The sequence below is a fragment of the Pongo pygmaeus genome, chromosome X (assembly GCF_028885625.2).
Source record: "Pongo pygmaeus isolate AG05252 chromosome X, NHGRI_mPonPyg2-v2.0_pri, whole genome shotgun sequence".
Classification (NCBI taxonomy): Eukaryota; Metazoa; Chordata; class Mammalia; order Primates; family Hominidae; genus Pongo; species Pongo pygmaeus.
Genome location: NC_072396.2, coordinates 49,978,494 through 49,998,682, shown reverse-complemented (window position 1 = coordinate 49,998,682; position 20,189 = coordinate 49,978,494). Strand labels below are relative to the sequence as shown.

Below are 20,189 nucleotides of genomic sequence, written 5' to 3'. Positions count from 1 at the left end.
CTTCCCACATAAGTAGGGCATACATTAGGCGCTCCATAAATACTTGTCAAACGCCTACACGAAGAATTAATGCCTGGCAAGAATGAATCCACCTTCTACCATGCCTACCCCGCTAAAAACTACATTTCCGGCCAGGCGTGGTGGCTCACACCTGTAATCCCAGCACTGTGGGAGGCGGAGGCAGGAGAATCACGAGGTCAGGAAATCGAGACCATCCTGGCTAACACGGTGAAACCCGATCTCTACTAAAAATACAAAAATTAGCCGGGCGTGGTGGCGCATGCCTATAGTCTCAGCTACTCCGGAGGCTGAGGCAGGAGAATCGCTTGAACCTGGGAGGCGGAGGTTGCAGTGAGCCGAGATCACGCCACTGCACTCCAGCCTGGGAAACAGAGCGAGACTCCATCTTAAAAAACCAAACAAACAAACAAAAAACTACATTTCCCTGGGCGCTTGGCGCGACGCGCTCCCACGACGTTTGAAAGAGCGACAATTACTTCCCACGGCCCCTTACCGCCCCCTCCCGCCGGTGCCACAGTGGTTGATGGGAAAGTAGTTTTTACGCGCTTTGGCCGGCCCCTAGCGATCTGAACCCAAACTAAATTTCCCAGCAAGCAGCGCGCCGGCCTGGGAAAAGGAGCAAGATGGCTGACTCCGAAGAGGGTGTTTTGCCGCTGACGGCTGCTTCCACTGCCCCAATTTCATTCGGCTTCACTCGCACGTCCGCACGGAGGCGGTTGGCCGACTCGGGAGACGGCGCGGGGCCATCTCCGGAGGAGAAGGATTTCTTGAAAACCGTGGAAGGGAGGGAGCTGCAGAGGTGACGCGCCGGGTCTTTCACCCCTTGGAAATCTCTGCGGTGGGCGTAAGCGGGAGGGAGGAATCTCAGTTGTTTGTCTTGGTGACAGTGACCTGTTAAGCCTGAAGCACAGCCTGAGTAAATTCGTGGAGGCCAGAAGGCGGGAGTTTATAGGAGGGGGTGAGGAAATTGGGCCTGATAGCCATGGGAATTGCGAAGAGAGGATGTATTACTGAGAAGAAGTGTCTTTAGGACTTGAAGACACTGAGGTCTGTGCGTTCTGGGAGAAGGAAAGAATGAGAAAATGACAGGACCTGCTAGTGTCTCAGCTGAAGTGGTGAGGCTTCTCCGATATGGGGAACGGGATGGAGCGGCAGATTCAGGATGATGGAGGCTACCATCAGCTTAATGAGGAGAGGAGAGTCTGAGGGGTCTGAGGGAGGGATTTCCAGAAGAGAATCAGGCATCTAGGAAGCTGTTTGGGAACCTGGAGCTGGGGAGGGTCTGGGCTGAAGATAGTGATTTGTGGGCCATTGTGGAAGCCGGTCTTGAGTTAAACAGAGAGTCCAGGACTTATTTCTCGAAGGCACTGACATTTACGAGTTGGGGGCACTGGGGAGATAATCCAAAGAATGCGCGATCAGAGAGGTACAGGAGATCCAGACATGGAGTAGGGAAGACATGGTCTGTGGGGCTGGAGTGAGTTTGGCTCTTGTGTTTTCTCTGAATGAAGGAGTGTGACCCACTGGCCCTGCCATTCTCCCAACCCCACCCCTCTGTGTCCACATCAGTGTGAAGCCCCAGGAGGCCCCCAAGGAACTCGTCATCCCTTTGATCCAGAATGGCCATTGCAGGCAGCCACCAGCCCGGCCCCCTGGGCCATCCACAGATACTGGGGCCTTGGCGGATGGGGTGCTGTCCCAGGCTGTGAAGGAGCTCATTGAGGGTGAGTGATGCCCCTTTACCCTTCCCCAGTGAAGGAAGAAGAGGAAGAAGGTGGAAGGATAGAGTGAGACTTCATTGCTCCCTCCTATTCTTCCTTTAGAATCCAAGAAGTCTCTGGAAGAGAGAGAGAATGCGGGTGTCGACCCCACGCTCGCTATCCCCATGATCCAGAAAGGATGCACCCCCAGCGGGGAAGGGGCAGACAGCGAACCCCGGGCAGAGACAGTGAGCTGGCCCCTTGTCCCCCTCCTGCCCCAGCCTTTCTTTGCCCTGTCTGCCAGGCTGTGTCCCTGCACATAGCAGGGAAAGTCTGTGTGTGTGCTAGAGGTCCGCCACCTGCCCCTTCTCCTGTCATCCTTTTTGGAAGCATTACCAAATGAATCTGGATATCTGGATGCTAAAAACGTACTCGAATCCTAGGATTATCTGAATGAGGTGTGCAGCAAAGGGAACAGGAAATGTAAAGGCCCTGAAGGTAGACACTGCCTAGAGTGTTTGTGGAACACCAAGGAGACCAGTGTGACTGAAGTGGAATGAGTAAGGGGAAGGGGTAGTAGACGAAGTCAGAAAGGTGATGGGGGTGCTAGACCAGTCAGGGCCTTGTAGGCCATTGTGAGGACTTTGGCTTTTACTCTGAGTGAGATGAGAGCCTGGACAAGCCCTGAGCATAGATGAAATATGATTTATGATTTGACAACATCCCTCTGGCAGCTGTGAACAGACTCATTAGTGAAGGTGGAAGCAAGGGGATGAGTAGTCCAGGCTAGAGATGCTGGGGACTTAGACCAGAGTGGTCTGCAAGGATAAGTAGGGTTTAGTGAGAGAGGGAAGAACAGAGTGAGTACTCCTTTTAGTAGTAACAGCCCAAGCAATGGCATAGTGGCAGAAAATCGATGTGGTGTGTGTCCATCAGTGAGGCAACATGTGGTGTATCTGGAGTGAATGGGAAGGAGTGATGATGGGAGGTGACGAGGGGATGTGAGAGGCATGTCTACAGAAGTAACCAAGTCTGTCTTTCATACCCACAGACCTGACTTTTCACCTCTTCTTTCATAAATTTCTTGCACTGCTTCTTTGGAGTCTAGTTCTCCTACAGCCCCACACCACTCTCTCTTTCAACTGAACTGTTCTCTTCAGCCTTCAGATGTGCCCTGGTTTCCTTCAACTTTTTTTTGTTTGTTTGTTTTTTGTTTTTTGAGACAGAGTCTTGCCCTGTTGCCCAGGCTGGAGTGAAGTGGTGTGATCTCGGCTCACTGCAACTTCCCGGTCCCAGGATCAAGCGATTCTCCTGCCTCAGCCTCCCAAGTAGCTGGGATTACAGAAACGTGTCACTACCGCCTGGCTAATTTTTGTATTTTTAGTAGAGACGAGGTTTCGCCATGTTGGTCAGGCTGGTCTTGAACTCCTGACCTCAAGTGATCTACCCACCTCAGCCTCCCAAAGTGCTGGGATTACAGGCGTGAGCGACTGTGCCCAGCTCCTTCATCTTTAAAGAAAAAAAAGATCCTCACTTCCCTCTTCATCCTTTCATCCTGTTCCAGCTTTGGCCTCATTCTTCTAATTTTTCCCTCTATAAACCTCCTCCTGCAGCTTTCTACATATCAGGTGACCAAAAATTCCATCCATCCTTCCTCTCACTCAGCATAAAAACCTTGGAGTCAGCCAGGCGTGGTGGCTCACGCCTGTAATCCCAACACTTTGGGAGGCTGAGGCAGGCGGATCACCTGAGGTCAGGAGTTCAAGACCAGCCTGGCCAACATGGCGAAACCCCATCGCTAGTAAAAATACAAAAATTAGCTGGGCATGGTGGCACGTGCCTGTAATCCCAGCTACTTGGGAGGCTGAGGCAGGAGAATCGCTTGAACCCAGGAGACTGAGGTTGCAGTGAGCTGAGATCGTGCAACTGTACTCCAGCCTGGGCAACAGAGCAAGACTTCATCTCAAGAAAAAAAAAAGAAAAGAAAACCTTGGAGTCATCCTCAATTCCTCTCTTTATTTCATGCCCCATACAATCTGCCAGCACAATCCTATCATCTTTTTTCAAAATGACACCCAGAACTGACCACTTCTCACCACCACCAATACCACTGCAAAGGGCTGAGCCACCAGCATCTCTCATCTGGACTGTTAGAGTAATTTCCTCACTGGTCCCTCTTGTGGCTCCCACCTGGCTCAAGGTCCTCTGACTCCTGCCCAGCTCTCCTGATTTGGTCTCTTCCCCACCCTTCTGTGCTGTCTACTCTCACCATTTCTGTTTCAGTCATGGTGACTTTCATGATACCCCTCACACATACCAAGCCTTGTCCGGCCTCAGGGCCTTTGCTGTTGCTATGCTTTCAGCTTGGGACACTTTCTTCTCATATCCTCATGGCTCCCTCTGCTGTCATCTCCTGATCTCTGCTTAAATGTCAACCCAGTGGCACTCCCTCTCCATCCCTCTGCATCTTCTTACCCTGTTTTCTTGTTCTTTACGTCACCACCTGACATATCATGTTTTCTGGGTTTTATTTATAGTATGTCTCCACAACTAGATCAGAAGCTCTGCAAGGGTAGGGGTTTTTGTCTGTTTGGTTCACAGCTTCATCCCCAGTACCTAGAACAGTACTTGCCATAGACGAGGTGCTTTATTTTATATTTGTTGAAGGACTGAACATGGAGGAGTACAGTGAGGGATGGAAAGAGGAAATCAAAACTCACCCTTGAGCTGATTGGAAAAGACACGTAGCAGGTCTCCCAGTGGGGGGCAGCAAGTGCACTTCAAATAGGAGACCCAGTGTAAGCAAAGCCTGACCCTCCTTCCTCTACCTGAACCTGTAGGTGCCAGAGGAAGCTAATTATGAGGCGGTCCCGGTGGAGGCCTATGGGCTGGCCATGCTGCGGGGCATGGGCTGGAAACCTGGTGAGGGCATCGGCCGCACCTTCAATCAGTGAGTTCTGGGATAGGGGCGAGGGGACAGATAGATCAGGCTGCAATCAAGATCCCCAGGGTCACTGCCAAACCAGAACCACCTAGGCAGGGAGGGAGGATACATTATCGCCCTAACTAATTCAGCAGCCCCTTCCACTACTGTTTTAAACTCCCATTTGCCCTTTGAAACTCTAATAGAATCCTATTTATATAAAGTTTGCCTCTAGGGACATCAATTTCCTCATCTGAAAAATGGGGGTAATAGTACTGACTTCATAGGTCTGTTGTGAGAGTTAAATGAAATTATACACATAGGCCAGGTAGTGGCTCATGCCTGTAATCCCAGCACTTTGGGAGACTGAGGCAGGAGGATCACTTAACTCCAGGAGTTTGAGACTGGCCTGGGCAACATAGGGAGGCCCCATCTCTACAAAAGATTAATTAATTTTAAGAAAAGAAAGTAGGGCCGGGTGCGGTGGCTCACACATATAATCTCAGCACTTTGGGAGGCTGAGGTGGGTGGATCATGAGGTCAGGAGATTGAGACCATCCTGGCTAACACAGTGAAAGCCTGTCTCTACTAAAAAAAAATACAAAAAATTAGCCAGGCATGGTGGCGGGTGCCTGTAGTCCCAGCTACTCAGGAGGCTGAGGCAGGAGAATGGCGTGAACCCAGGAGGCGGAGCTTGCAGTGATCCGAAATTGCGCCACTGCACTCCAGCCTGGGTGACAGTGAGACTCCGTCTCAAAAAAAAAAAAAAAAAGGAAAAGAAATTATATACATAAAGCACATACAGTAGGCCCTGACCCCAAGAAAGTGTAGACTAAACATTTGCTATTGTCATGCAGACTTGCAACCCTTTCTTCGCAATTGCAAACTCAAGAATTCTGAAAACCAAACATTTTTTCATTTTTTCATAACCCATTGGCAGCCAAATATGACCTGAATTGGCGTTGAGTTTTTTTGTTTGTTTTTGTTTTGTTTTTTTTTTTGTATTTGAGATGGAGTCTCTGTCTGTCACCCAGGCTGGGATGCAGTGGTGCAGTCTCGGCTCACTGCAACCTCTACCTCCCGAGTTCAAGTGATTGTCCTGCCTCAGCCTCCTGAGTAGCTGGGATTACAGGCATGCACCAGCACGCCTGGTTAATTTTTGTATTTTTAGTAGAGATGGGGTTTCCCCATGTTGGCCAGGCTGGTCTTGAACTCCTGACCTTAGGTGATCTACCAACCTCAGTCTCCCAAAGTGCTGGGATTACAGGCATGAGCCACCATGCCCAACCATGTTGAGTATTTATAATCCGGTTTCTCCTGCTTGGTGTGAATATTCATATGATTTCCCCTGTAGAAATAGTATATTTGGTTACAGCGATCTGCCTCTGATCTCACTGTAGATATTATATAATAGATGGTATATGCAGCATGTTATTAGGTTGAACCAAATGAAATTGCGGTTTCTGTAGGTCAAAAACAGTCCTAATATGAGATCAGAAAGGGCAACCTTGAAAATATTGGTGGGGGCTAGACACGGTGGCTCACACCTGTAATCTCAGCACTTTGGGAGGCCAAAGAGGGCGGATCACCTGAGGTCAGGAGTTCGAGACCAGCCTGACCAACATGGTGAGACCCTGTCTCTACTAAAAATACAAAAATTAGCCGGGCATGGTGGCATGCGCCTGTAACCCCAGCAACTCGGGAGGCTGAGGCAGGAGAATCACTTGAACCCGGGAGGTGGAGGTTGCACTGAGCCGAGATCTAGCCATTGTACTCCAGCCTGGATGACAAGAGCAAAACTCTGTCTCCAAAAAAAAAAAGAAAAGAAAAGAAAATGTCAATGGGTCGGGTGGGGCGGGTTTGGGCAGGAAGAGGAAGTAAATAAGGTGTTGAAGACTGTTGCTTCCTCTCCAACAAACCCATATTCCTCCCTGCAGAGTAGTGAAGCCCCGTGTCAACTCACTGAGGCCCAAGGGGTTAGGTCTGGGTGCCAACCTGACCGAGGCCCAGGCCTTGACCACTGGCCCCTCCCGCATGCCAAGGCCAGATGAGGAGCAAGACAAAGATAAGGAAGATCAGCCTCAAGGGCTGGTGCCTGGAGGAGCTGTGGTGGTTCTTTCTGGCCCTCACCGAGGCCTCTATGGGAAGGTAAGGAACCAACATATCCCGGGAGCCCAAAACAGGCAGCAGGGAAGGTTGATCTGAGGGTCAGATGGAGGAATAATTGGATTTGAGGTAGAAAGGCTGGGACTCCTAGTCTTTTAGGTCTGCTTGGCCCACTGCCTCACTCAGTAACACAGGACCACTTGCTGGCCTTCGTGAGCCTCAGTTCCCAGCTAAAAGGAAGAGAATGCCATATGCCACAAGTCCCTGAAGATTAAATGCTTAAAGGATCCAAGGAAGCCCCACAGTCAGCTGAGGGAGACACAGGAACCAGACCTGGTCCCACTTCTTAGGGGTCAGAGTCTGGTTGGGGAGACAGAGGAAGCAGGCCTCTTAGAGGTAAGGGGTTGACATCTTGGTCCTAGGAATGTGGGTGGAGTCCACAACCCCTACCTGACTTCTTCCCCTCAACACTTTAGGTGGAAGGCCTCGATCCTGACAATGTTCGGGCCATGGTTCGTCTGGCTGTGGGGAACCGGGTGGTGACTGTTAGTGAGTACTGCCTGCGGCATGTCTCCCAGCAGGAGTTTGACAAGAACACCTTGGATCTCAGTGAGTGAGCCTCTTGTAGAGCTAGGGGAGTTGGCAACGCATTCCTAGGGGTGGCAGGGCCTGGCTAATGGGATGGTTTTAGATCTGAAGCAGGGAGGGGCAGCAGTGTGCCTGGCAGATATGACTTCCAATCAGAGGTCAGGAGGTGAGAATGGACATAAGTGACTTACTCCATTTGATTGGAGAAAGGTCGATGTCATACCCCTGGGTCTGTAGCCTGTCTCTGAGTGAGAAGAAACAGGTGCAGAAACCAATTCCTACCTTTGAGATCTTTGTCCATTTAGGGTGATGAACCTCTCTTTTACTAGGGAGTGAGAACTGCTAGGATTAGGGTGTGACCAAGAAGGAAGGAATTCTAGGCAGACAGACCAGCACAGGCGAAGGCGTTTCGGTAGGACAGGGCAGTTTGGCAAATGGGTACAGACAGAGCTCTCTGGGAATCTCTAGTCCACACTAGGTGAGCCTTGTTGGTGTGGACTAGGTTGGCTGCGGGAGGGTTCCTGAAGGAAGCTGAAATGGTTGAGAGGTGGGGGAAAGGCATTCTAGCAAATGCCTGAGGGGTGAGAGGGGCACTTTGGCAGGTGGGAGGTGGCTCTAGGCTGAGACATGGCCTTGGAAGGAAAGGGCAGTGAGACACTGAGGCTCTGTCCTGGTTCTCCTCATAACCTCTTGAACAGGCCAGGTGAGCAAAACTTCCTTCCCCAGGGCAACAGAACGGAACTGCCTCATCACGGAAGACCCTCTGGAATCAAGAACTCCACATCCAGCAGGACAACTCAGAGAGGAAGCGGAAACACCTTCCAGACCGGTGGGACTCTGAGCATGCGGGAGGAGTCAAGAAGGCAGGGCTGTGGGTAGACTCGAGCAGCCAGGGAAGGCTTCCGAGGCAAGGCAGGCTCATAGAAAGAACTGGGAACTGCATTGTGGGTGGGTTTCATAGCATAGGCAAAGGGAGGGCAACTGGAAAGTGCATCTGATGAAGAGCTAAGCCTGGTGCTGGCACCTTCTCCACAGACAGGATGGGCCTGCAGCCAAGAGTGAGAAAGCAGCCCCCAGGAGTCAGCACTGGTTGCACAGGGACCTGCGCGTGCGGTTTGTGGACAACATGTACAAAGGAGGCCAATATTACAACACCAAGGTGGGAACCCTGCAGCCTGACTCCCTCTCCCTCTCCTAGGGACTGGGCCTCCCTACCTCTCTAAAATCTCACATCCCCCTGACCTGTATCCCCAGATGATAATTGAAGATGTCCTAAGCCCAGCTACCTGTGTATGTCGGACAGATGAAGGCCGAGTCTTGGAAGGTGAGTTTGAGCGATGGCAGCTGGAGGTTGATCAAGAAGAGTGTTTTAGGCCCAGAGCCTGGCCCAGGCAAAGCTGGGAGGTTTGGCAGAGTTCAGGTATTTTGCAAGGCCTGGCATCCTCTTACAGAACATTAGACACTTCCATGATGGTGGTTATCTTGAGCCCCGCTCTCCCAGTCTGTCAAGTTTTCTTTTTTTTTTTTTTTTGAGACAGAGTCTCACTCTGTCACCCAGGCTGGAGCGTGGTGGCATGATCTCGGCTCACTGCAACCTCCACTTCCCAGGTTCAAGCGATTCTCCTGCCTCAGCCTCCCGAGTAGCTGGGATTACAGGCAAGCGTCACCACATCTGGCTAATTTTTGTGTTTTTAGTAGAGACAGGGTTTCACCAGGTTGGCCATGCTGGTCTTGGAACTCCTGACCTCAAGTGATCCTCCCACCTCGGCCTCCCAAAGTGCTGGGATTACAAGCGTGAGCCACCGCGCTCGGCCTCCGGTCTGTCAAATTAGCATGGAATTTACTATTTCTTCCTCTTGTGATTGGTGCCTTAGTGAAGGAATGTGTATTGAGCTCTCAGTGCAGGGCAGGGGTTAAAACATGCCCACAATAAAAGGTGCCTGTTGTTATCACCACCACCCTTTATTACAGTGATTTTTGTAAACTACTTAGGTTACCTCATCTGTGAAATGGATGTGGTGGGACTCCCATCTGTCAACAGGGTGTAGAGTGGCTCCAGAGAATACAGGAAAGGCCCTTCTTTTTTTTTTTTTTTGAAACAGAGTCGCTCTGTCACCCAGGCTGGAGTGCAGTGACGCGATCTCGGCTCACTGCAACCTCCGCCTCCTGGGTTCAAGTGATTCTTCTGCCTCAGCCTCCTGAGTAGCTGGAACTACAGGTGCCCGCCACCACACCCAGCTAATTTTGGTATTTTTAATAAAGACAGGTTTTCACCATATTGGCCAGGCTGGTCTCGAACTCCTTACCTCGTGATCCTCCTGCCTCAGCCTCCCAAAGTGCTGGGATTACAGGCATGAGCCACCACAGCCAGGTGAAAGGCCCTTCTTTTTTTTTTTTTTCTTTTTTTTTTTGAGATGGGGTCTCGTTTTATCACCTATGCTGGAGTGCAGTGGCACCATCATGGATCACTGCCACCTCGAATTCCTAGTTTCAAGCCATCCTCTCACCTCAGCCTCCTGAGTAGTTGGGACTGCAGGCACTCACCACCACACCTGGCTAATTTTAAAATTTTTTGTAGGCTGGGCGCGGTGGCTCATGCCTGTAATCCCAGCACTTTGGGAGGCCGAGGAGGGTGGATCACCTGAGGTCAGGAGTTTGAGACCAGCCTGATCAACATGTCAAAACCCCATCTCTACTAAAAATACAAAATTAGCCAAACGCAGTAGTGGTTGCCTGTAATCCCAGCTACTCAGGAGGCTGAGGCAGGAGAATCGTTTGAACCCAGGAGGCGGAGGTTGCAGTGAGCCAAGACCACACCATTGCACTCCAGCCTGGGCAACAAGAGCCAAACTCAGTCTCAAAAAACAAAAACAAAACAAAAAATTTGTAGAGACGAGGTCTGACCATCTTGCCCAGGTTGGTCTCGAACTCCTGGGCTCAAACGATCCTCCCAACTTAGCCTCCCAAAGTGCTGGGACTACAGGTGTGAGCCACCACGCCTGGCCAGGAAAGGCCCTTCTGACAGGACGCTGGTTGGGCTGGTCCTTGCTGTGGGCGTCACTCCCCTCTCCCTTATCCATAGGCCTGAGGGAAGACATGCTGGAGACCCTGGTTCCCAAGGCAGAGGGTGACCGTGTGATGGTGGTGCTGGGCCCACAGGCTGGAAGGGTGAGTCTCAGACCTGGCAGTAGAGGTTTGTGAGTCGTTCAGGGCCTGTCCCAGGGTCTAGGCTTGCCTTGCTGATTCCACTTCACTTCTGTTCCAGGTGGGACATTTGCTGAGCCGGGACAGAGCACGGAGCCGGGCTTTGGTGCAATTGCCAAGAGAAAATCAGGTGGTGGAGCTTCACTACGATGCCATCTGCCAGTACATGGGCCCTAGTGACACAGATGATGACTGACCCATGGGACTCCTCCCATCCCCCAGGCTGGTACCAGTTCTGTACCATATGAGAAAGTTGCCTTCAGAAGGTGGGAAGATCATTGTTCCATCCTCTACTTCTGGTGCAGTCCTAGGACAAGGACAAGGGAAAGGGATGGGTGAACCAGTAGGGAAGCTAGAAACAAACCCAATATTTACCAAAATTTAGGGTATAATAAAAACCATTTCAAGTACTTAATAGAAAGATGAAATCATAAGTAGTATGATGAGCTGCGAGTTAATGTGGGAACTGAGTTGACTGAGGTGGGAACCATTTCACTTTTCAGCCTTGCTTTTCTGCTCAGGGTACAGGACAAGTTAAAAGACTCATTTGATCGTGAGCTCACTCTTGGAATATAGAAACTATGAGCTTGGGCACAGTGGTGCATGCCTGTAATCCTAGCACTTTAGGAGGCTGAGGTGGATGGATCGCTTGAGCCCAGGAGTTCAAGATCAGCCTGGCCAACAAGGCAAAACCCTGTCTCTACTAAAAGTACAAAAATACAAAAAATTACCAAGGTATGGTGGTGCACGCCTATAATCCTAGCTACTCAGGAGGCTGAGGCAAGAGAATCGCTTGAACCCAGGAGGCAGAGGTTGCTGTGAGCCCAGATGGCGCCACTGCACTCCAGCCCGGGGGACAGAGTCTCAAAAAAAAAAAAAAAAAAAATCTTTGGATGCTGTGGAATCTGAAATACTGTATCTCTGAACAACTTTCTGAGCAAGAACTCTAGCAACTAGCAGCAGAATATGCTTTCACTCTCAGCAGGACCCCAGAGAATATGCTGAGCCTGGGGTCTTCCTCTGTTGCCCAGACTGGAGTGCAGTGGTGCAGTCATAGCTCACAGCAGCATTGACCTCCTGGGCTCAAGCGATCTTCCCGTCTCAGCCTCCCAAAGTGCTGGGATTATAGGCACTGGAATGAGCCACCATGCCTGGTCTCTGGCTTGTATTTTGTTAATCATAGGGAGGATGTTCCCAACTTCTCATGTCCAGTAGTCTGTTTCCTATGCTTTATGCACTTCACTCTGTCAAGGAGGCCTCCTCCTTTCTCCAATCATAATAAACCAGCCTTGGTAGCACCTTTGAGAAGGGCTAAAGCTCCCCAGGGAATGGCACTGGGGCTCTGTCTCTGCCTGTAGCACGACATAACCCGGCCATTTCAGACACCCTCCATCTCCTCCCCGTGCCACAATGCTAAAGTAGATATCTCATCAGCTTCAGATTTCCTGGAATTCATCTTTCTCCTAAGCCTACGCTTGAAAATGGGGCCCAAAGTTCTTGAATATGGCCCTTTGTCCAGAACACCTAGCTCCAGCCAAAGTGCCTGGTCTCCCCTGACAGGCCACTGGGACTTTTTCTGCTTTGCCTTAAAAGGAGCCCTGCTGATCCCCATTTTGAGGACAGGGCTCCTTACATTCAGGGAAGTGTGGACAATATAAGGAGGCTTTCCCAATATGCCCCTTGTTCACTGTGCACAAACAAAGCCTTGTATCTGAAGACGCTTTGAATCTGTGCAGTGTTCTCTCAGCTTGCTGCCTGGCACCTGCCTGCTGCCAGAGTTGCTCTTGCGGCAGTGGTTACTGCAGCAACAGCTTCTGTGAGCCCGAGAATTCTCTACAGGCCCCTCACAAGCTGGGGACTGTGACCTGTACAATTTGTCCAGACTGGCTTTTTTCACATCACAGGGATTGAGCAAGAGGTAGATTAAAAGGCATCTGCCTCTTCTGCCAAGCCCCCAGAAGTTTCCCCGGCAGGGGGCTGCTTCTGTTAAAAATTGTCCAGACGCCGAGCCTTGAATTTGTAGCAGCAGACTCAGGAAGCAGTTTCTTTGCCTTTCAGAGAGGAGTCAATTATTGAGGTGCTGGGGGTTGCTGTCTGGGCTGTGTTCGGTGGCAGATATGGACAGGTCAGGTCTTCTTTTAAAAAAATTTTTTTAAATAATTTTTTATTTTAGAGATAATAGAGACAAGGTCTCACTATATTGTTCAGGCTGGTCTTGAACTCCTGGGCTCAAGTGATCTTCCCATCTTGGTCTTCCAAAGTGCTGAGTGCTGGGATTATAGGCATGAGCCACCACGCCTGGCCTCAGCTCTTTTTTTTTTTTTTTTTTTTTTTTGAGATGGAGTCTTGCTCTGTTGCCCAGGCGGGAATGCAGTGGCGTGATCTCGGCTCACTGCCTCAGCCTCCTCAGTAGCTGGGATTACAGGCGCATGCCACCATGCCCGGCTAATTTTTGTATTTTTAGTAGAGACGGGGTTTCACAATATTGGTCAGGCTGATCTCGAACTTCTGACCTCGTGATCTGCCCACCTCGGCCTGCCAAAGTGCTGGGTTTACAGACATGAGCCACCACGCCCAGCCTCAGCTCTCTTTCCTAACATTCCTTCCTCAGTCAAGGGAATGCTCCCCTCTACTCCCACACTGAGGCCACCTCTTCATCTCCATGTCTGCAGCACCACGCAGAGGGATGAAGTATCCAACAGCTTCTAAAGCTATCTAAGTGGGGGCGGGTCCTCACCAAGTCCCCTATCACATCAGTTCATTCAACAAACATCTCTTGAGCTCCTACTGAATGCCAGGTACCATCCTGCATGCTAGGGGAACCGTATGGAGTAAATCACTTAATATCAAGACCCTACGATATGCCAGGCAGCATCCTGGGTACCGAGTATGGAGCTACAAACAAAACAAACATCCTTGCCACTGGGGCTGAGACAGTGAGCAATAAGCAGAAGTAAGTGATGGAAGATGTTATAAGAAGCTAAGAACCATGGGGGAAAGAGGCAGTATTAATAGGATGGCCACAGAAAGCCTTAGAGAGAAGGTGACATTAAGCAAAGGTATTAAGGAAGTAAGGGACGGTCATGCAGCTATCTGGGGAAAGCGGTCTAGGCAGGGGAAATGAAGTGCAGAGGCCCTGTGGTAGCACTGTTGCTAGCGTGTGTGAGGAACAGCCGGGAGGCTGGTGTGGCTGCAGGGGAGTAAGTGAGGGAGAAGGTGGTAGGAGGTCAGGTCAGGGAGATCCTGTAGTGCTGTAAGGTCCATCCACTGGAACTACTGTGGCTTTTGTTCTGACTGAAGTGGAAATCATGAGAAGCCTCCATATAGCCACTGCTAAAGACTGCCAGTTGACAACTCCCCACTTGCCATACACCCCCCACCATATGCACACAGAACCACTCTAAATACATTTGTTCCTCTGGTGCTTTGGTCAGTCTAGCTGATTTCCATTGTTGGGAACACAGATTTTCCCATTAGATGCCCAGCAAGGCTTCCTTTTTTTTTTTGGAGACAGGGTCTCACTCTGTCTCCCAGGCTGATTGTGCAGGGACACAATCATGGCTCACTGCAGCCTTGATCTCCTGGGCTCAAGCAATCTTCCTGCCTACTGAGTAGCTGGGACTACAGGCGTGCGCCACCACGCCCAGCTAATTTTTAAAAAATTTTTTGTAGAGGCGAGGAGCACTGGCTCACACCTATAATCCCAGCACTTTGGGAGGCCAAGGTGGGCGGATCACCTGAAGTCAGGAGTTCGAGACCAGGCTGGCCAACATGGTGAAACCCCATCTCTACTAAAAAGACAAAAATTAGCTGGGCGTGGTGGCGTGCACCTGTAGTCTCAGCTACTTGGGAGGCTGAGACAGGAGAATCATTTGAACCCGGGAGGCGGAGGTTGCAGTGAGCTGAGATTGCGCCATTGCACTCCAGCCTGGGCAATAGGGCGAGACTTCATCTCAAAAGAAAAAAAAATAAATCATAACCACCCCATGTGATGGCATTAGGGGTGGGGCCTTTGGGAGGTAATTAGGTCACAAGGGCAGAGCCCTCATAGATGGGATCAGTGCCTTAAAAGGCACCCCAGAGACTCTCGTCCTCTTTCAGCTATGTGAGGATACAATAAGTCAGTAGTCTGCAGCCTAAATATCTTGCTTCATCTTTGGTGTTTCTGAACTGTATAAAAGTATACATCTTAGGCTGGGCACAGTGGCTCACGCCTGTAATTCCAGCACTTTGGGAGGCCGAGGCGGGCAGATCACGAGGTCAGAAGATCGAGACCATCCTGGCTAACACAATGAAACCCCGTCTCTACTAAAAATACAAAAAATTAGCCAGGCGTGGTGGCGGGCGCCTATAGTCCCAGCTACTCAGGAGGCTGAGGCAGGAGAATGGCATGAACCTGGGAGGTGGAGCTTGTAGTGAGCCGAGATTGCGCCACTGCACTCCAGCCTGGGCGACAGAGCGAGACTCCGTCTCAAAAAAAAAAAAAAAGTATACATCTTAGTCTGTTTTGTGCTGTTGTACCAAAATACATGACACTGACTGGGTAATTTATAAAGAATAGAAATTTATTCCTTATAGTTCTGGAGGCTGGGAAGTCCAAGATCTAGGTGCAGCATCTGGCCAGGGTCTTCTTGCTGTGTCATCCCATAGTGGAGGGGGAAAGAGTAAGAGAGGGCCAGAGAGGGGGCTGAACCCATTTTATTATGAGAAACCCACTCCCCACTCCCATAATAGCAGCAGTAATCCATTCATGAGGCCTCTTGATTACCACTTTTTTTTTTTTTTTGGATTAAACAACAGAAATTTATTTTCTCACAGTTCTGTAGGCTAGAATTCCCAGAACAAGGTCTGGCAGGGTCATTTCTGATGAGGACTCTTTTCCTGGCTTGCAGATGACCTCACTATGTTCTCACGCGGTAGAAAAAAGACTCTCTCTCTCTCTCTTGCTTCCTTGATGACCTCTTAAAGATCTCACCTCTTAATACTGTTACAATGGCAATTACATTTCTTTTTCTTTTTCTTTTTTTGAGACAGAGTAGTGCTCTGTCACCTAGGCTAGAGTGTAATGGTACGATCTCAGCTCACTGCAACCTCCACCTCCCAGGTTCACGCGATTCTCCTGCCTCAGCCTCCCAAGTAGCTGGAATTATAGGTGCCCGCCACCATGCCCAGCTAATTTTTGTATTTTTAGTAGAGATGGAGTTTCACCATGTTGGTCAGGCTGGTCTCAAACTTCTGACCTCAGGTGATCCACCCACCTTGGCCTCCCAAAGTGCTGGGTTTGAGAGGTACAAGTCATCAAACCATAACATTATGTAATCTTTGGAAACTTACTTTTTCCCCACTGGACATTCTAGATTTATCTTTTTTTTTGTTTTTGTTTTTGTTTTTTTTGAGACAGGGTCTTGTTATGTTGTCCAGGCTGGAGTGCAGTGCTGCAATCATAGGTCACTGCTGCCTCAAACTCAAGTATTCCTCGCCCCTCAGCCTCTTGAGTAGTTGGGACTACAGGTGCATCCCACCACACTTGGCTAATTTTTAAATTTTTAATAGAGACAGGGTCTCGCCATGTTGCCTATGCTGGTCTTGAACTCTTGGCCTCAGACGATCCTCCTGCCCTAGCCTCTCAAAGTGCTGGGATTACAGGCGTGAGCCACTGCACCTGGCCTCTGGTTTTCTTTTTCTTTTTGTTTTTTGTTTGTTTTGAGACAGAGTCTCGCTCTTTCACCCAGGCTGGAGTGCAGTGGCACAATCTTGGCTCACTGCAACCTCCACCTCCCAGATTGAAGCAATTCTCCTGCCTCAGCCTCCCGAGTAGCTGGGATTACAGGTGCCCGCCACCACGCCCAGGTAATTTTTGTATTTTTAGTAGAGACGGGGTTTCTCCATGTTGGCTAGGCTGGTCTCGAACTCCTGACCTCAGGTGATCCATCCACCTCGGTCTCCCAAAGTGCTGTGATTACAGGCGTGAGCCACCACACCCAGCTGGCTTTATCTTAACACTCATGTAGCACTTGATGTGTGTGTCAGGCACTGTTCTGTCACCTTTACATTCACAATCCTTTATTTATTTGTTTGTTTATTTATTTATATTTTTGAGACCGAGTCTCACTCTGTTGCCCAGGCTGGAGTACAGTGGCACGATCTCAGCTCACTGCATCCTCTGCCTCCCAGGTTCAAGTGATTCTCCTGCCTCAGCCTTCCAAGTAGCTGGGTTTACAGGCCCCTGCCACCACACCTGGCTAATTTTTTTTTTTTTTTTTGTATTTTTAGTAGAGATGAGGTTTCACCATGTTAGCCAGGCTCATCTTGAACTCCTGACCTCAGGTGATCCACCCACCTCGGCCTCCCAAAGTGCTGGGATTACAGGCTTGAGCCACTGTGCCCAGCCCACAATCCTTTAAATCATTTAAATCCTCATAATGGCCTGTGGGATACACACTGTTACCATGTCCATTTTACATATGAGGGAACTGAGGCACTGAGTGGTTAAATGATTTGCACGATAGTTCTAGTTGGCAAACAGAGAGCCAGGATTGTAAGCCAGGCAGACCGGGCATGAGTGCACATTCTTGTCCCTCTGCTTCACGTCACTCCCAGCTGTTGCTATGATTCCTGTATGCCTGTAGGGGTAGCTGTTCATTTATTTCCACTGCTATACAGCATTCCGTGGTGTGCATGTGCAGCCTGCATGTCCATATTCTCCTGTAACAGGCCTTTGGGCTGTTTCTGGTTGTTGCTGTTGGGAGTAACACTGCAGTGTTCACTCCCGCACGTGTCTCCTGGTTCACATAGGCACGCAGACTCTCAGAGGGGAATCTGAGGGCGTAGGGTTTGCATGTCTCTAACTTCTTCAGGTGATGCCAGACTATTTCCACAAGTGAATGCTAGCTCAGTCCCTGGGCCTCCCCAGTCCTCAGTTTCCCCATGTATTAGATAGGCCATTTGGGGACTTGAAGCTCTCAGATACAGGAACAGCAGTTTGGAGGAGCTGAGCAGGTCTGGGGTGTGACTGACATTCCCAGGTACCTGAAGGAGGAACGGCACATCTCCAGGTGGGACCTGCAGTCCTTCCTGGAAACTTCCATGGCTCCCCACACGTGCAGGTTCAAAGCCTCTCTCCTGAACCTAGGTTCAGAGCCCCTTCTGTAGTGGCAGTTCCAACCTCCCTCCCGTGTCCCCACTCACAGCCAAGTTTCGGGCCTGGAGCACCTCCAACCTGCTGATCAAGGCAAGCCCCGATGTGGCCTTCAAGGCCATTTCACATGTTCATTGTGACACTGTTCGCTGAGCAGTCACTGTGTGCTAGGCGTATTTCCACCATCTGGACAGACAACACTAAATGGGTATTGAAGGATTGAATGAGGGATCAATAATGATATCCAATTTGATTCAGTGGTTCTAGAGGTTTTTCTAAGTGCTTTCCATTTATTAACTCATTTCACATTCACAGATGATCCCATAAAGTAAGCACTGTTGTTATCCCCATTGTACTGACAGGGAAGCTGAGGTCCAGAGGAGCTTGGGTGCCTTGCTCGAGGTCACACAGCTTGTGAGTGGTGGTTGGAACTGAGGAAATGTGAGAAATTGTTGTTCCCAAGCTGTGAGGTGCCACATGGGGGCCAAGATAAAATTATTCTGCTTTTTCTTTTTAGAGATAGGGTCTCACCATCATTCAGGTTGTAGTACAGTGGCGCAATCATGGCTCACTGCCACCTCCAACTCCTGGGCTCAAGGGATCCTCCCACCTCAGCCTCCTGAGTAGCTGGGACTACAGCCCAGTGCCACCATGGTGGGCTAATTTTTAAAAGTTTTTATTTTCCATAGAGATTGGGCTCTTTGCCATTTTGCCCAGGCTGGTCTTGAACTCATGGGCTGAAGCAATCCTGCTCCCTCAACCTCCCAAAGCCGTGGGATTACAGGCGTGAGCCACTGTGCCTGAACTGTTCTCCATTTTTCTACTTCTTTCTCTGCGTCCAGATCGATCCCCTTGAACACTAATTTAGGGGACACTAAACATCTGCTACATTTGCTGGTTATTTTCTAAATTAACATTTAAAAGTTGCATATTTCCTTATCAAGGTATAAGAATGATTTAAAAAAAAAAAAGAAGGTCTGGCTCTATTGCCCAGGCTGGAGTGCAGTGGTGTGATCTCGGCTCACTGCAGCCTCCGCCTCCCAGGCTCAAGCCATCCTCTTCCTCCCACCTCAGCCTCCCGAGTAGCTGGGACTACAGGCATGTTCCACTGTACCTGGCTAATTTTTATATTTCTTGTAGAGATGAAATTTTGCTATGTTGCTCAGGCTAGTCTCAAACCTCTGAACTCAAGGGATCTGCCCACATCAGCCTCCCAAAGTGTTGGCCCGATTTTTGTTATTTTAGTACATAGTGGAATGAGTTTTCCCATTCTGGACTATAGTGATTTACTAATCATTTTAATATCACGTTTCATATCATTCATATTTTTTATTACTCTTGATTGGCATCAGTAATTTGGAGCTAGTATGTATGTCTGTATGTATGTATGTATTTATTTATTTAGAGACAGTCTCACTCTGTTGCCAAGGCTGGAGTGCCATGGTGCAATCTCGGCCCATTGCAACTTCTGCCTCCTGGGTTTCAAGTGATTCTTGTGCCTTAGCCTCCGGAGTAGCTGAGATTACAAGCATGGGCCACCACGCCCAGCTAATTTTTGTATTCTTAGTAGAGACAGGGTTTCACCATGTTGGCCAGGCTGGTCTCAAACTCCTTACCTCAAGTAATCCACCTGCCTGGGCCTCCCAAAGTGCTGGAATTACAGGTGTTAGCCACTGCGCCTGGCCTTTGTTTTTTGTTTTTGTTTTTGTTTTTTTTTTGAGACAGATTCTTGCTCTGTTGCCCAGGTTGGAGTGCAGTGGCGTGATCTCGGCTCACTGAGGCCTCCACCTCCCAGGTTCAAGCAATTCTCTCACCTCAGCCTCCCAAGTAGCTGGGATTACAGGCCCATGCCACCACACCCAACTAATATTTGTATTTTTTTTTTAATAAGACGCGGTCTCACTCTGTCACCCAGATTGAAGTGCAGTGGCACAATCTCAGCTCACTGCAACTTCTGCCTCCCAGGCACAAGTGATCCTCCCACCTCAGCCTCCCCAGTAGCTGGGACCACAGGCACACACACTACCATGACAGACGAATTTTTTGTATTTTTAGTATAGATGGGGTTTCACCATGTTGGCCAAGCTGGTCTTGAACTGGCTTCGGGTGATCCGCACACCTCCCAAAGTGCTGGGATTACAGGTGTGAGCCACCACGTCCGGCCAGAGCTAGTTTGTTTTTTGTTTGTTTGTTGTTTTGGTTTTTGTTTGTTTGTTGTTTTGGTTTTTGTTTGTTTGTTTTTGAGACAGAGTCTTGCTCTGTTGCCCAGGCTGGAGTGCAGTGGCACGATCTCAGCTCACTGCAACCTCTGCCTCCCAGGTTAAAGCGATTCTCCTGCCTCAGCCTTCCGAGTAGCTGGGATTACAGGCACCCGCCACCACACCTAGCTAATTTTTATATTGTTAGTAGAGACGGAGTTTCACCATGTTGGCCAGGCTGGTCTCGAATTCCTGACCTCAGCTGATCTGCCCACCTCAGCCTCCCAAAGTGCTGGGATTACAGGCGTGAG

The 20,189-nt window shown here is 49.7% G+C and overlaps 1 protein-coding gene across 3 annotated transcripts; it reads left to right on the top strand.

The window, feature by feature from the left end:
- The first annotated feature begins 324 nt into the window (after window positions 1-324).
- GPKOW (G-patch domain and KOW motifs) lies at window positions 325-10,952 on the top strand. 3 transcript variants are annotated; one of them, XM_054471641.1, is made up of 11 exons: window positions 325-820; window positions 1,591-1,745; window positions 1,845-1,969; window positions 4,562-4,671; window positions 6,582-6,792; window positions 7,227-7,359; window positions 8,065-8,167; window positions 8,374-8,497; window positions 8,593-8,662; window positions 10,421-10,506; window positions 10,604-10,952. In XM_054471641.1, the coding sequence occupies exons 1-11, from the start codon at window positions 645-647 to the stop codon at window positions 10,736-10,738; spliced, it is 1,428 nt and encodes a 475-aa protein (XP_054327616.1). In that variant the 5' UTR covers window positions 325-644; the 3' UTR covers window positions 10,739-10,952. The 3 variants fall into 3 exon arrangements, with proteins under 3 accessions (XP_054327616.1, XP_054327615.1, XP_054327614.1); XM_054471640.2 differs by having other exon boundaries at window positions 614-820; window positions 8,065-8,209; XM_054471639.2 differs by having other exon boundaries at window positions 614-820; window positions 8,065-8,245.
- The last annotated feature ends 9,237 nt before the right edge of the window (window positions 10,953-20,189 follow it).

What these genes read in the sequence shown, in the direction of transcription:
- GPKOW (XM_054471639.2), top strand. Translation starts at nt 645, where the DNA reads ATGGCTGACTCCGAAGAGGGTGTTTTGCCGCTGACGGCTGCTTCCACT. An exon ending in GAAGGGAGGGAGCTGCAGAG is followed by an intron (nt 821 to 1,590) that starts GTGACGCGCCGG and finishes TGTCCACATCAG; the next exon opens with TGTGAAGCCCCAGGAGGCCC. An exon ending in ACCGAGGCCTCTATGGGAAG is followed by an intron (nt 6,793 to 7,226) that starts GTAAGGAACCAA and finishes TCAACACTTTAG; the next exon opens with GTGGAAGGCCTCGATCCTGA.